Raw genomic sequence first — 15369 nt, forward strand, 5'->3', positions numbered from 1 at the left:
GGTCTACTATTTGTCCAAGCAACAAGGAAACTGGCTTTGGCTTTATTAGTCATGATGTCTGCAGCTGGTCCAATGAAAAACTGTACAAAAGAGATGGTTTGCACCCATCCAAGAAAGGGACTGAGTTACTTGGCATTAAATTCACAGATTTTCTGGATAAACATTTAAACTGAACAGCGGGGACGGAGAATTAATTGATACAGAACATTTTTGTCCCCAGCAATCTAAAATTCATAGGGTTATCAGTGCATGTAACACAGATGTTTGTGCGGGTAAGATTATCACTCCTGCTATCAAGCAAAACCAAGCATTTAATAGTGAGTGCCATACTATGTGCATGAATCATACAAGTGGCAAGAAAATAGGGGCAGTCAGGCATAACACAGGTTATGTAGACAGTGAACATAGGGTCAATCAAAATGGACTCATATGTCTATACATCAATGCACACAGTATGAAGAATAAACAGGGCGAATTTGAAATTCAAGTAAAAGAGGGCAGATACAATATTGTTGCCATTACAGAAACCTGGTGGGATGAAACCGACAAATGGAATATACAGCTAGGATTTAAATGATTTAAAAGAAATAGACCAAATAAAAGAGGAGGTGGAGTTGCACTATATATAAGAAATAATTACCTATCTACAGAAATAGAGCACAACAATGATGAGAACTATCTTGAATGCATTTGGATCAATATTAAAGGTTGGGGGGGGGGAATGACATTGCTATAGGTCTATACTACAGGCCACCCAACCAAGCAGAGGAAGTAGATGAACTTTTTGCTAGTCAGCTAACTAAAGTATGTAGGAAGCACACCACAATAGTAGTGGGGCATTTTAACTACCCTGACATCAACTGGGAAACAAACTCTGCACCAAGTGGAAGATCCAACAGGTTCCTAACAAACCTAGCAGACAACTTTGTTTCCCAAAAAGTAGAGAAGGGAACAAGGGAATCAGCCATATTGGACTTAATTCTCACTAACAGAGAGGAAATGAGAGAAGGTGTTGAAGCCACAGGAACCCTGGGGGCAAGTGACCATGCAATATTGGAATTCAACATTATGCAAACACTAGTAGAACAAAGTGAAACTAGAGTCTTGGACTTTAAGAGAGCTAATTTCAATAAACTTAGAGAGAGCTTGGGAAAAATTCCATGGATGAGAATCCTCAAGAGGAAAACAACTCAAGAAGCTTGAGAAATTTTGAAAAATGAGATTACAAAAGCCCAGTCTAGCACAATACCAAAGAAGAAGAAAAATAACAGCTCCCAAAAGAAACCAGGATGGCCGCATAAATAATTTTCTGACAAATTGAAAGACAAAAAAAAGATAAGTATAAAAAGTGGAAAGGGGGGAGGGGGCATAACTAAGGCAGAATATCAGCAAATAGCCCGACCCTGTAAAGATGAAGTAAGGAGAGCTAAGGCTCACAATGAAGAAAGGCTTGCCACAAAAGTAAAAAATAACAAAAAAAGCTTCTTCCAACATGTTAAAAACAAGAAAAAAGTTAAGGAAACAATTGGTCCATTGCTGGGAGAAAGTGGCATGAAGGTGACAAGCAACAGGGAGAAAGTAGAACTATTTAACTCACTTTTTGCATCTGTCTTTACATAAAGGGATAAAACAGTCCAACCTATCAAAAACAGCACCACAAAAATCAGATTAGGAATACAAGTGGAAATAGGGAAGAAAATGGTAAGTGAGCACCTGTCTACCCTAGACAAGTTAAAATCACTAGGACTGGATGCATTACACCCCAGGGTTCTGAAGGAACTGGCAGACAAGAACCACTCAGAACCACTGAACTATAACATTCAGAGATCCTGGAGCACCGGGGAACTACCAGAGGACTGGAAAAGAGCTGATATGGTTCCCATCTTCATAAAAGGGGAAAAAACAGATCCAGGAAACTACAGACCTATCAGCCTGACCTCAATACCAGGAAAATTCTGGAAAAGATAATCAAGGAACGAATTAGCGAACACCTAGAAGCAAACAAAGTAATAGCCAAAAGCCAACATGGGTTTGTCAAAAACAGATCATGCCACACTAATCTTATTGCATTCTTTGATAATGTGACAAAATTAGTGGACCAGAGGAATGCTGTCAATATAGTTTACTTGGACTTCAGTAAGGCATTTGATAAGGTAGACCATAACCTACCTCTAGATAAAGTAGAAGAATGTGGGTTAGACAGCCACTAGATGGATTCGTAACTGGCTGACCAATCACACTCAACGTGTAGTCCTCAATGGAACTGCATCTTCACAGAGGGAAGTATGCAGTGGAGTACCCCAAGGCTCTGTTTTGGGCCCAGTACTCTTCATCAATGATTTTGATGAGGGAATAAATGGGGAACTCATCAAATTTGCAGATGACACCAAGCTGGCAGGAATCGCCAACACTCCAGAAGATAGGCTAAAGATACAGAAGGATCTTGACAAACTTGAACACTGGGCACTATCTAATAAAATGAAATTCAATGGTGAAAAGAGTAAGGTTCTACATTTAGGCAACAAAAACGAAATGCACAGGTACAGTATAGGTGGTACCTTGCTCAACAGTAGTAACTGTGAAAGGGATCTTGGGAGTCCTAGTGGACAACCATTTAAATATGAGCCGCAGTGTGCAGCAGCTGCCAAAAAAGCCAACACAGTTCTAGGCTGCATAAACAGAGGGATAGAATCAAGATCACGTGAAGTGTTAATACCACTTTATAATGCCTTGATAAGGCCACACTTGGAATACTGCATTCAGTTTTGGTCGCCATGATGTAGAAAAGATGTGGAGACTCTATAAAGAGTGCAGAGAAGAGCAACAAAGATGATTAGGGGACTGGAGACTAAAACATATGAAGAACAGTTGCAGGAAGTGGGTATGTCTAGTTTAATAGAAAGAAGGACTAGGGGAGACATGATAGCAATGTTCCAATATCTCAGGGGTTGCCACAAAGAAGAGGGAATCAAACTATTCTCCAAGGCACCAGAGGGTAGAAAAAGAAGCAATGGGTGGAAACTAATCAAGGACAGAAGCAACTTAGAACTGAGGAGATATTTCCTGACGGTTTGAACAAGTAATCAGTGCAACAGCTTGCCTACAGAAGTTGTGAATGCCCCAATACTGGAAGTCTTTAAGAAGACGTTGGATAGCCATTTGTCATATTTTTGGGGGGCAGCATCCAAAGCCACTCAGTCTTGTCAGGGTTGAGCGCAAGCTTGTTCATTCCCATCCAGACCCTGACAGCTTCCAGGCACTGGCACATTACTTCCACTGCTTCACTGAGTTGGCACGGGGCGGACAGATACAGCTAGGTATCGTCTGCATACTGGTGGTATTTAATCCCGTACCTACGAATGATCTCACCCAGCGGCTTCATGTAGACGTTAAATAGGAGGGGGGAAAGGACCGAACCCTGCGGCACCCCGTATTCAAGGGGCCTAGGGGTCGACCTCTGTCCTCCAACCAACATCGACTGCGACCTGCCAGAGAGGTAAGAGGAGAACCACTGTAAAACGGTGCCTCCCACTCCCACCTCTTCTAGCCGCCGCAGAAGGATACTATGGTCGATGGTATCGAAGGCTGCTGAGAGTTCGAGAAGCACTAGGATAGAGGAATGCCCTCTATCCCTGGCTCGCCAGAGATCATCGGTCAGTGCGACCAAAGCGGTTTCGGTGCAGTAACCAGGCCTGAAACGAGACTGAAAGGGATCTAGATAATCCGCTTCATCCAAGGTCCGCTGAAGTTGAGAGGCCACCACCTTCTCAACAACCTTCCCTAAAAATGGGAGGTTGGAGACTGGACGGTAGTTTTTAAGGACAGCTGGATCCAGAGCAGGCTTCTTGAGGAGGGGTCTCACCACCGCTTCCTTCAAAGGTTGCGGGAAAGACCCCTCCCAAAGCGAGGTGTTTACAATCCTCTGGATCCAGCCTCGTGTCACCTCTCTGCCGGTCGAAACCAACCAGGAGGGACAAGGGTCCAGTAGACAGGTGGCGGTACTCATCGCTCCCATGGCCTTGTCCACTTCCTCAGGAGTGGCAAGCTGGAACTCACTCCACAAAGCTTGATCAAGGCTCTCCCTTGGCATCTCTGCTGGCACTGTCCAAGTGGAGTCCAGGTCCGTCCGAATCTGAGTGACTTTATCTGACAGAAACTGAACAAATTCCTCAGCTCTTCCTTGTAAGGGTTCACTCACATCCCTCCCTTTCAGGAGGGAGCGGGTTATTCTAAACAGGGAGGCCGGGAAGATTCTGCGGATGCAATAAGGGTGGAAAAATGTGCATATTTTGCCGCCCGTATCGCCACTAGATAAGACCTAATGAAGATTCTTAGTAGTGTTCGGTCAGATTCGGAGTTACTAGCCCTCCAGCGTCGCTCTAGGCATCTCTTTAGATTTAGAAACTATATTTACTGTCTCCCATATTTTCAATCATTAAAACACTACAATGGAATGGAGAGGAATTGGAATCAGGTGATTATAGTCCACCATGAGGCTCTATTGCAAGGCTGATACATATTCTTGGAGGGATTCCTACATTAATAGTTGTAAAGTATTTTCAAGAAGTTGTGAAATATTAATGGGTGCAGTGGCTGAGCGATTAAGATGCTGAGTATGTTGACTGAAGTTCAGCAGTTTGAGTCCCAAGTACTGCATGATTGGGTGAGCTCCCAGTCTTGCCCCAACCCAGCCATAAGAAAGTTTTTATGGGATGATTAGACTCTTTGATTTTCCTTATCAAAATTATGACTTTTATTTGAAGACTGAGGTTTTAGTGCTCTTCATTTTCAAGTATACCACTGTGTATGTATTTTGACCTTATTGCTTCCTGTAATGGAGGATGAAACAAAACCCCATTATGAACACAATTGTAAAGCTATTATCTTGCCCCTTTAATCTCTTGGAAGTCCTAACTTTGTTTTTAGTTACAATTCAGTTGGTATCCCAGACTGCAGGTTATAGCAACAGACAAACAGTGCCTGAAGATCTCTATACTCTCTCATCTCATGAAAGCGGCCAACAGTGAGCAGTTTCTCAATGAATTACTGAAAACTATACAGCAAATAAGATATTTTGAATGTTATTTTTATTCACAACTAAAGGGTTGTATGAAGATTTGGCAAACTTGTGGATAATTTGGAATATCCTCATTTAATAAGTTATTATGGTTGGATTTTAAAAAATACTATTCATCCAAATACCAACAGATTAACAGAGTTGGAAGGGACCTTATAGGTCATCTAGTCCAATCCCCTCCCCCCCACTCAAGCAGGAGACCCTATACCATTTCTGACAAATGGCAGTCCAATCTCTTCTTGAAAGTCTCAAGTGATGAAGCCCCCACAACTTCCAAAGGCAAGCTATTCCATTGGTTGATTGTTCTCACTGTCAGAAAGTTCTTCCATATTTCTAGGTCGGAGCTCTCCTTGGTCAGTTTCCATCCATTATTCTTTGTCTGGTGTTCAGGTGCTTTGGAAAATAGCTTTGACCCCCCCCCCTTCTCTGTGGCAGCCCCTCAAATATTGGAACACTGCTATCACAGCAGTTTTGTTGTGATCTGAATCTAGTGAGCATTATATCTAGCCTGCTGTTGTTGTTAGATCACCTTCTAGTTCTAATTAAAATTGATGTTCAAAAGGGAACCTAACTGAGCATGGGGACAAGCCAAACTTCAAGACATCATGAAAAAGGGGAAACCTTTACTTTTTTACTTTCCCTACTTTATTGCATTGATGAAATGTCAGGAGCAGCATGCAGATGTAATTATTATTGTTAATAACATTACCTTTTTATCCTATGGATTTTTTTGCTTGAGTTTTTCTTACACTTCTGTAAGATCTGGTTTAGTTAGCTGTCATTTGGCTCCTGATTTCTTTTTATATACTATGCCATTGCTTTTTAACTTTTTTAAAGGCATAATGTGGTTGTTTGGGCTTTGGCTAATACAACACAGCTGCTATAGATATAATACTCTTATCACCTAGTCAATATAGTTAATTCAAATCACATGAAATTTCACATGAAGGTAACATGGTTACTATCAACTAGATTGCTCCAGCTTTTAATTAGTACAACTTTTTAAAAAAATCTTTACCAAATGATATCAAATTCTGCCTTGTTTTTGCCTTGAAAAGTTTGTTTGAAGTTGAATAAAGCTTGTTATCGGATGTATTATGAATGAAAACACATGTTTGTTGAATAAATGGAATGCTTACCAAATGTTTATTTTGTCAACCATAAAATCTCTTCCAAATGCGTATTCAACAATTGTGCTGCTTTGATAAGCACCTTTGGGACACTAAAACTTTACTATAGTTGCAGCTATTATAACCCCCATAAGCCATTCTGCCAGGCAGCAGTGGCTGAAACAAGCAACGCTCAGCAATTTTCAATGGCATCCGCTGATCTGTTAAGAGCAGCAGATACACCATATATGGATCTGGCACAGATCCCAAAATACCCACGGGCTCTGCAACTTCGTGAAGGCAGCTTCCTTTGTGCAGCAGGATAACAGTGAACAATTTGAAAAAAAGGCAACAACATACAAGGAGAGGAGAAAGAGTTTGGTCCTGTTCACTAGCCAGATATCTGACTGGTGATTCAGCAAAAGCAATTTTGGCCTGATGAGAGCCACCATGCTCACTTGTTAATTTTCAAACAAAGAGAAAAATAAAGTATGGTATGGTATGGTATGTATAATAGTCAGTGTCAATAGATGATTTCAGAAATAACTTCCTTTCTAATGTCCTTGGCTGTTGTCGATAATTTAAGTCACTGAATGACCATGAACAAATATAGACCTCTCTCAAAACCCAAACAAATGATCTGACATATTTATCAAAGAGCTAATCTTTGGAAGACTTCTCAAATTGATCTAAAATGAGGGTGTCAGCAACCTTATCTCTACTGAAGGAGGATTAATGAGCAGTAGTGACCTCATGTGCTAAGGGTATTCATCACCACACAAGGATAAGGCAAGAATCCAGCAAATACAATGTTGAGAGGTACAAGTGTCAGAACAAGTTTATTTTTATTGGAGATAGTTAATTAAGAATGCCTATCTCTAAATAAAGCTGTGATTTTCCTATATAAATTTCAAGAGAGTGCTTGCTGGTTTGCTGATTCAGCCACTGGACTATAAGCTAGATAAGGGGCAGATATACCAGAAACAGCTCAAAGCACAGTTGATGGGCAGAGAGGCTGCTGTGAGTTCCAGATTCTGAAGCTTCACATCTCAGGAGAAGCTACTTTATTATATGCAAGGAATAGTTAAATTGCCTGCCCAGGAAAATAACCAGGGAATGGCCTTTTTAATAAAAGCACTATTCTTGGGGCTACCCTCCTCATTGTGAGTGCCTACTTTTACCATCAGTCAGAAGTATTTTATAATAATATGCAAGTTAATCATTCTATTTTCCCCCATGGAGGGCCACTGATAAATTGATTGGGAAAGAAGTTGGCAGTAATTGATATTGATAAATGTATTGTTTAATCATTAAGTGCCACATATAATATTTTGAATGCTTCTTAAACAGCATTAATAATTTCATAAAATGAAATTCAAACGAAGTATTATCTTACAAGTTCTATTGATAAGACTGTTAAGAATAGTAACTGACATAAGGTCTTCCTAGAACAGACCAAAAGCCTAGTTAGCCCTTTTCCCCCCCATAGTAGTCAGCCACGAAGTTCACGTGTATGAATGAAGAAGCAGCCATCCTGCACAGAAAGTTCCTCATCAACCATATTTAGAACATGAACGGTCACATCATTAGATACATGCTTAGAATGGCAAGTAGGAGCATGTCATGAAAATTGAAAGACTAAATGACCACATTTCCAGGCTTAGAAAAATAAAAACATAAGGCACAATATACCAATAACCAAGGGAGCTGAATATTTCATTTCCATGCCATTCCTTACTATTATTTTCACAAGTTCTATTTTGTCTTATTTATTATTAACAGAGAACACCTACTGTATATATTTGAGGCATGATCTCAAATAATCATCAATATTCAAAATGCATCTCTTATCAGATTTCATTGTTTCCAGTCATTTATTCAACATGCACAAAATACATGAGTTACTCCATTCTCCAAGAAATTTGCAAAAATTGGATTACTAATCATTGATGCATAGTAAAAAATAATTTATGAACACTATCAATGTAGGTCAATTGCCAATTAAGCAAATGAATAGTGTATGAATCATCTGTATAAATAGGTTTGATTAATGGCAGGAGGATTTGCAGAACTTTATTTTATTTGTTCATTATTTTTTAACTAAATAAATATTACCAATCATGTAAATATTTGTGATAGTATCAGCCTGGCACTGTAATCATCAAAGAAGTTTCGTATTCCTTGTAGATTTCTCAGATACTAAGTATACCTGATGCTGCTTTGATTCTGAGCTAACACAAAACCAGTCAGATTTCTTTAAACCAGCTTTTAAACTAGTAATTCTCTGAGTATATAACTTGACCCATATAAAGGCTGCATTATTAGTTCTTTCTGGTGCTTTTTCTGATGTTTTTTGCTCTAAGTCAAAAACACATCACTGTTATTATGTGTTATGTAGTTTTTCTGAAAAGCTGTTTTCTTTCCTAAATGTTATTCTTAAATTCTATTTTCAAAGCCATTTTTCTGCATGTCAATATTATTAAAACTGTTAGACTTTGCTACCTTGTTCAGTATTAACTGCTGTTGGGTACTTTTGTTTCCCCTGTACAGGATAAAAGAGGTGTACTTCAATTAGAAGCACTGTTTTAATGTAAAGGAAAGAAAAAATCTGTTCTATGACTAGATCTTTTAATTCATTAACCATGCCAGATTATTCTAAAAAGAAGGTGGAATTATCTCCAAATATCCTACAAGATACAAAATTGTAATAAGGGGAAGTACCATTGTACACTTTTCTAAACAATTCGGAAGCAGAGCCCTCCTAGTACATGATAAAATTTGACATTTACATAATACATCTTGATTGCAAAATGCTCTTATCTTTGGCAAACAATGTTAAGTCTGACACTACCACAGTCATTACTCTTTGTGGAGTTTTTCTCACTAATGACTTGTTTTACCTTACTGACAATCACAGCTAGACAATACCCTGCTCCCCCCACAAAAATTTTTTTTTTCTGTCAGATTTAAGACATGACTGACAAAAGCTAATCTGGGAGAGAGATGATGGTGAATCAATTTGCAGCTCTACTTTTATATAACGTAATGGCAAAGCATTTCAGGGATGATGAAGTTGATTCAGTGATGACAATCTGAGTATTCAACAGCAAGAGATAATCATATACTTCAGCTATCAAGCATCGCTTACCAACATATTCAGAGAGGAACACAACAAAGAATGGAGTGACCAGGTCATTAATCCCTTGCACGTAGCCGCTGGCAGGGTGTCGGATGGCCCAGATAAACAGGATTCGTTCAAAGATCTAGAGAGGAAGAAGGAAAGCCAGGTGCTTGAATTAGCCATGCCCAAGGAAAGAGAAAGAAGGAGAAAGTCTGAACAAGAGCAGGGGAGGAAGAGGTTGTGGTAAGAGTTAGAAATGCATAGTGACTAAAGAAATAGCCAGGCTTGAGGTTCTTAGCAGCAAAAGAAGATACAGCATACAGGGTACCTGGTTCCTAGGATGCCACGTGCAGAAGCCAGCAGAAATTCAGAATTATCACAGATGAATATTCTGCTCTGAAAAGAGTTTATCCATCCCTTTCCATTGTCTATATGATTAAGCACCTAGAAGGATACAAGTTGAAAGGCAAAGGAGATGCTGTTTGGGGATTACCTGGCTTCACTTCCTCCAAGGACGCATATTCGTGGATGGAACTCTGAGGTTATTTCAACCCAGATCTGCAGCCATTGGAAGTTCTGGGGAAGATCAGATACCTTCTCAACTTTTTAAACCTTTTCTTACAAAATCAAAGTTGCTTGTTTTTAAAAGGAGGAGGGATAAAAACCATACTGGCCAATTAAGCCGTATGCCTGTTCAAATATTTCAGTCAAAGGGAACAAAAGGCACCAGGTTGGCAGTACTGTCATTAATATGAACTATCATTAAGCAAATGGTTGTCAATTGAGGAACATCTTTAACTGATACCTTTCAAGCTGATGTTTGGGGGTCAGCAGTTTTATAACAAGTTTAATAAATGTCACACCTAGTTCAAAAGAGCTGGTAACAAAAGATGGGGGGGAAAGCACTTCTGGTCATCCCGGCTAATACAAAATGTTGGGCTAAATTCACAAGTATTCTGATGTGGATGAAGGCAGTTTCCTGTTTTCCTGTGCACTGCGGGAGAGTTCAAGCAATGGGTTAAATCCGTCTGGTTGCCCTAGGACTGAGGAATCTTTTTCCTTGGCCATGCCTCCTGGTGTTGCTTGGCCCCAGAATTTTTCCTCAGTCTGCCCGTTCAGGACTTGTTTTTGTGAGCTCCAGCTTAATTTATCCTAGGCTTGGATTCTCCTACTACTTATTCTCCTTTTCTTTTTCCTTGTTGTCCTTATTTATGCTTTTTTAAGCCCTTACTTAGTGTAGGCTATTTAGATTTGATTTTTTTTTTTCACCATCATCAACTTTCTCCTTGAGACTTGGAAGTGGGCATAGTGGTGGTGGTGGGTGCTCCGCTTGCCGCGCTGCCTTTGGATGGCAGCTGAGAGCTGCCAAATAAGCTTTAAAGCGCAGCAGGGTAGCAAGGCTCTCGGCGGCTGCCGTGGTTTGTTTTGCTGTTGAATTTTTTTCTGTTTTTTTTCCCTTTGGGAAGGCACAGCCTGCTGCGGAAAGGTGGGCGGCCGCTTTAAAACGTGCAACTGTCATCTTATCTTCCTCCTTCACCCTCGCACCGGAGTGGTGGCCATTTTGGAAAGGCTTAATTTCACGCCTTTTTCAATCGGTTTTCCTGCTCAGCCACGCTTCAGCAGATAGCCGCAGGGTGGTTAGCTGGCCCTGTTTTGGGTCTCCGGCTGTGTCACTGCCGCCCACAATGTCTCCCCAAGTGGCGCTGGTGTCTTGGCCACCTGGTGATCATACACCGACACAGGGAGGGCTCCTCAATTATCTCCACTCTCTCTCTCTCCCTGCCTTGTATGCCTGGTCTTGCAGCCTCGGTTGCTTTTCCACCTTCTCACCTCCTGTTTGAGTGGCTGGATTTTCATTGGACTCATTTGCAGAGCCCCAGCTTTCTCTTCTGGCATTTTTTTCATGAACTGTTCCTGATTCTACAATACCTGCTGGTCATCAGATCCAATGTCAACCACCAGAGTCTCCATCACCACCTGATCTCCACCTGCCTTGGCCTTCTTGCCTGAAGATCGTGCCACCAGGCCATGGAGCAGCCTGGCCCATCTGACTCCCTTGATGGTAGGCCAGGTCCCTCACAGGCCCCTAGCAAGGAAACTTCCACAGGCAGGGAGGGGCAAGGGGGCAAGAAAGGGCAGGGTGGCTAGTCAGGATAGTCATCCCTATAAAGTGCCTTCTGTGGCGGCAGCTAGGAATGCAGAGAGGTGGCAGTGGGCTCTCGATAAGCAATTCGAGAAGGCCCAGCACCAGGCAGCGAGAGAGGCCCCTCAGCCCACTCCTCGAGTTGAGCCAGTCCTTCTACCACCCCCAATGGGGGGATCACCTGTCCGTGATTGATGAGGAGGTAGAATCCCAGGATCTATCCCCGGATAAGTCTCTGGCAGACCCGACTCAGGACCTGCTCTCATGGGGCCCAATCCTGGGGGCTTATTGGTTCTACCCTCATCCAACAAGGTCCTCCCTCTTCCAGGTACACTATTGGGCCGGACACTGGTTTAGCTCAGGAACCTGAGTTATCCATCCACATGGAGGTGGTTGTTGCCCGTGCCATCTCTCAAAGCATAGCCGAGGGGGATGCAGAAACAAGACCAAGTGCCTGTTGTTCACAGTACTTCTCAGTCCAGGCAGGAGGCTCCCCTTACTGCCAAGCAGGTCCGTCACCCTTCTCTGGAAACCTCGGTGCTCAGAGAGACTTCCGTTTTGGAGGACCCAGATCAGGAGGAGCAGGAGCTCTTGGAGGATGAGGACCTTCCTCCGAATACCCCTGCCTTCTCAGGGCTCTTTAAGCCTAGCTTATTTAAGTCCATCTTGCACAAGGCTAAGAACACCACCCAAGTGGGTACCAAACCTAAGACCGTGCAGGGACCTTCTGATTCCACCCCGGTTAACCCCAATGCAAGCATGTTTAATGTTCAGGCCCCTCAGCAAGATCTGGTTCCGGTTCCCGATCTCTTTATGGATGTAATTCAGCAGCAATGGGTCCAGCCTGGTTCCCCTCAGAATTTCATCTGCTGCCCAACACCCTCTTGCCCTCTCAAGAGGGAGCTCATGACCCAGGAAATTCGCCATCTCCTGGAGATCAATGCCATGGAGCAGGTTCCACCCGACCAGGAAGGGAAGGGATTTTACTCCATTGTCTTCCTGGTACCCAAGAACTCAGGGGGGTGGAGGGCTATCTTGGACCTCAAGAACTTCAACCGTCACATCGCATACAGGAGGTTCTGGATGCAATCCCTGAAGATAATCCTAGCAGGGATCTGCCAGGGGGACCTCCTCATGTCCATTGACTTGAAGAAGGCTTATCTACATATCCCTATTTGACCACAACACCGAAGGTTCCTGCAGTTCTTCTACGCCGACCGAAATTATTAGTACAGGGCCCTTCCATTCGACCTGTTGTCGGCATCCAGAACCTTCACAAAAGTTCTGTCAGTGGTTGCAGCGCAACTCAGACGCAGGCCCGTAAGACTACAATGTTACCTGAATGACATTCTCATCCAATCGTTGTCCAGGAAACAAGCCTTACGGGACCTCCATATCATCATGAGGTCCCTCCGGAGTCACAGGTTCTCATTGAATCTGCAAGAGTCATCTCACCCCAACTACCAACCTTCTCCACCTGGGTGTGGTGATAGACACCTCAACTTGCAAGGTGTTCCTTTCTCAAGACAGAATAAACGGCTTAGTATCCCTGACCCACAAGGTTCTGAGCTTGAGGCGAGTCTCTGTGTTACTCCTCTCACAATAGTTGGGGAAGATGATCTCCTGCATCTCGGTCGTCCCCTGGGCACGGCTCCATTCCAGAGAGTTGCAGTGGCTTCTCCTGCCTCATCAGAGAGCCAACAGGAGCAATTCATCCATGACGGTGGGTTTTCCCCGACCATGAAGAGATCTCTCAAGTGGTGGCAATCAATAGCTCTTCTGAAGAGACACCTGTTCAAGGAACCTGCAAGAGTGGTCATAACGACAGACGCCAGCCTTGCTGGCTGGGGGCCACACATGGGTCATCGCGTAACTCAGGGCAAGTGGTCTCCAGCCGAAGCAGCTTGCAACATCAATTTCTTGGAGCTGCGGGCAGCGAGACTCGCCCTGCGACATTTTCACCGGGACATTCTGCATCAGCACGTCCTCCTGATGATGGACAATGTGGCCACCAAGGCACATATAAATCGCTAGGGCAGCACCAGATCCAGGAAACTCATGGCACAGGCAGAAGCGCTGGGCAGGTGGGCGGAGTGTCACGTTGCATCCATTCGCTCTGACCACATCAGAGCGAATGGATGCAATATTGTGTGCAATATTGTGTGAACAATACTCAGGCGGGCTGGCTGAGTAGGACCACCATAGACAATGCAGAGTGGCAATTGGATCCAGTCCTGTTCTGCCAGTTGTCTCGCAGATTCGGCACCCTTGTGATCGACCTGTTCATCACTTGAGAGAACATGCAACTCCAATGCTTCTTCTCCCGCTTCCATTCGCCGGGGGTGGAGGGGACGGATGCCCTTCAATGCAGATAGCCTCAGGGACTGCTGTATGCCTTCCCTCCTCTCCTGCTTCTACCACAGGTGATCTGCAAAATCATCATGGAGAGGGCGGAGGTCCTCCTCGTCGCAGCCCACTGGCCTCGGAGGTCCTGATATGCTGACCTTGTCAGCCTGTTGATGTCTACTCCATGGTGAATCCCTCAAGGCCGGATCTCCCTCAGCCAGGGGGCCATAGTTCACCCGGACCACCAGTGGCTCTAGCTGGCCATATGGCCCTTGAGGGGGACCTCCTGAGGAGAGAGGACCTGTGGGAGGAAGTGGTACGTACCATCCAGGAGTCCTTCAACGACCAGGATATACGACTCCACCTGGTCCACCTTTGCCAAGTGGTGTAACAACCTCCATCTTGATCCAGTCACTGCACCTGTCTCCCACGTACTGGACTTTCTACAGGGGGCCTAGACAAGGGTCTTGCCCCAACACCCTTCGTCCTGAGGTGGCAGCACTATCCACCATTTGGTCTGGTGATCCGACTCAGCCCCTCAGCAAAATATCAAGGGTTCGCTGTTTCCTTAAGGGTGCCTCCAACTTACGCCCTCCGGTGGTTCACCGTTATCCCACTTGGAAGTTATTGGTGGTCCTACAGGCTCTTACTTCACCACCCTTCGAGCCTCTGCGTACAACATTACTTCGACACCTCACCTTAAAGACTGCCTTTCTTGTCGCAATAACATCTGTAAGGCGCATATCAGAGCTGGCGGCTCCATCGGTCCGAGAGGACCTTTGTGTCATCCATCCAGACAGGGTCATACTGTGTCTGGACCCTGCCTTCATCCCAAAGATCAACACCTGGTTCCACAGGGCGCAAGAAGTCATCCTACCTAACTTCTGCCCGCGCTCCAACCACCCAAGGGAATGTGTTTGGCACAAGTTGGATGTCAGATGGGCCCTGCGGATATACATCAAGCGTTCTGCAGACTTCCACAGGTCAGAGGCCCTCTTTGTGTCATTCCAACCAAGCTCTTTGTGTAAGAACGTGACATCTTCTAAGTCGGCAGGAGAGCATGCATTGCAGCTGCATACGAACATCAGTCCAGGGCAGTACCTCAACACATTACCGCTCATTCCACAAGGAGCGCTGCCACCACCGCTGCCTGGGCTACCCAGGCTACCATTGATGACATCTGCAGAGCGGCTACCTAGTCTTCACCATCACCCTTTGTCAAGAACTATAAATTGGACATGTATGCTTTGGCTGAAGCCTCGTTTGGCAGGCAGGTTCTCCAGGCAGTTGTTTCCACGACCGAATCCCGGGACTGGCCTTCTGCCTGTCCTAGTGACATATAACATGGGTATGTTCCATTGCTTGGACTCTCCAAGCAGCACACAGGAAATGACCACTGGCTTACCTAAGGGCCCTTTTCTGTGCACCGTGGGAGAGTCCAACCCACCCTGGCTTCTCCCTCCAGGGATTCGTGACTGTCGTGTCAACTTGGACTTTCCTTTACTGCTTCATCACGCTTCCAGACCTTGTCAAAATTCTGGGGCCAAGCAACACCAGGAGGCGTGGCCAAGGA

The 15369-nt window shown here is 44.0% G+C and overlaps 1 protein-coding gene across 1 annotated transcript in view; it reads right to left on the reverse strand.

Moving 5' to 3' along the window:
- TBC1D22B (TBC1 domain family member 22B) overlaps positions 1–15369 on the reverse strand; it is a 63064-nt gene that overhangs the window by 26787 nt on the left and 20908 nt on the right. The window contains exon 8 of the mRNA XM_014060169.2: positions 9335–9449. Coding sequence (XP_013915644.2) covers positions 9335–9449 — 115 coding nt within the window. The remainder of the gene's footprint in view (positions 1–9334; positions 9450–15369) is intronic.

Source organism: Thamnophis sirtalis, unplaced genomic scaffold (assembly GCF_051295495.1).
Source record: "Thamnophis sirtalis isolate CommonGarterSnake01/CBP01778 unplaced genomic scaffold, rThaSir2_p1.2 scaffold_7, whole genome shotgun sequence".
Classification (NCBI taxonomy): Eukaryota; Metazoa; Chordata; class Lepidosauria; order Squamata; family Natricidae; genus Thamnophis; species Thamnophis sirtalis.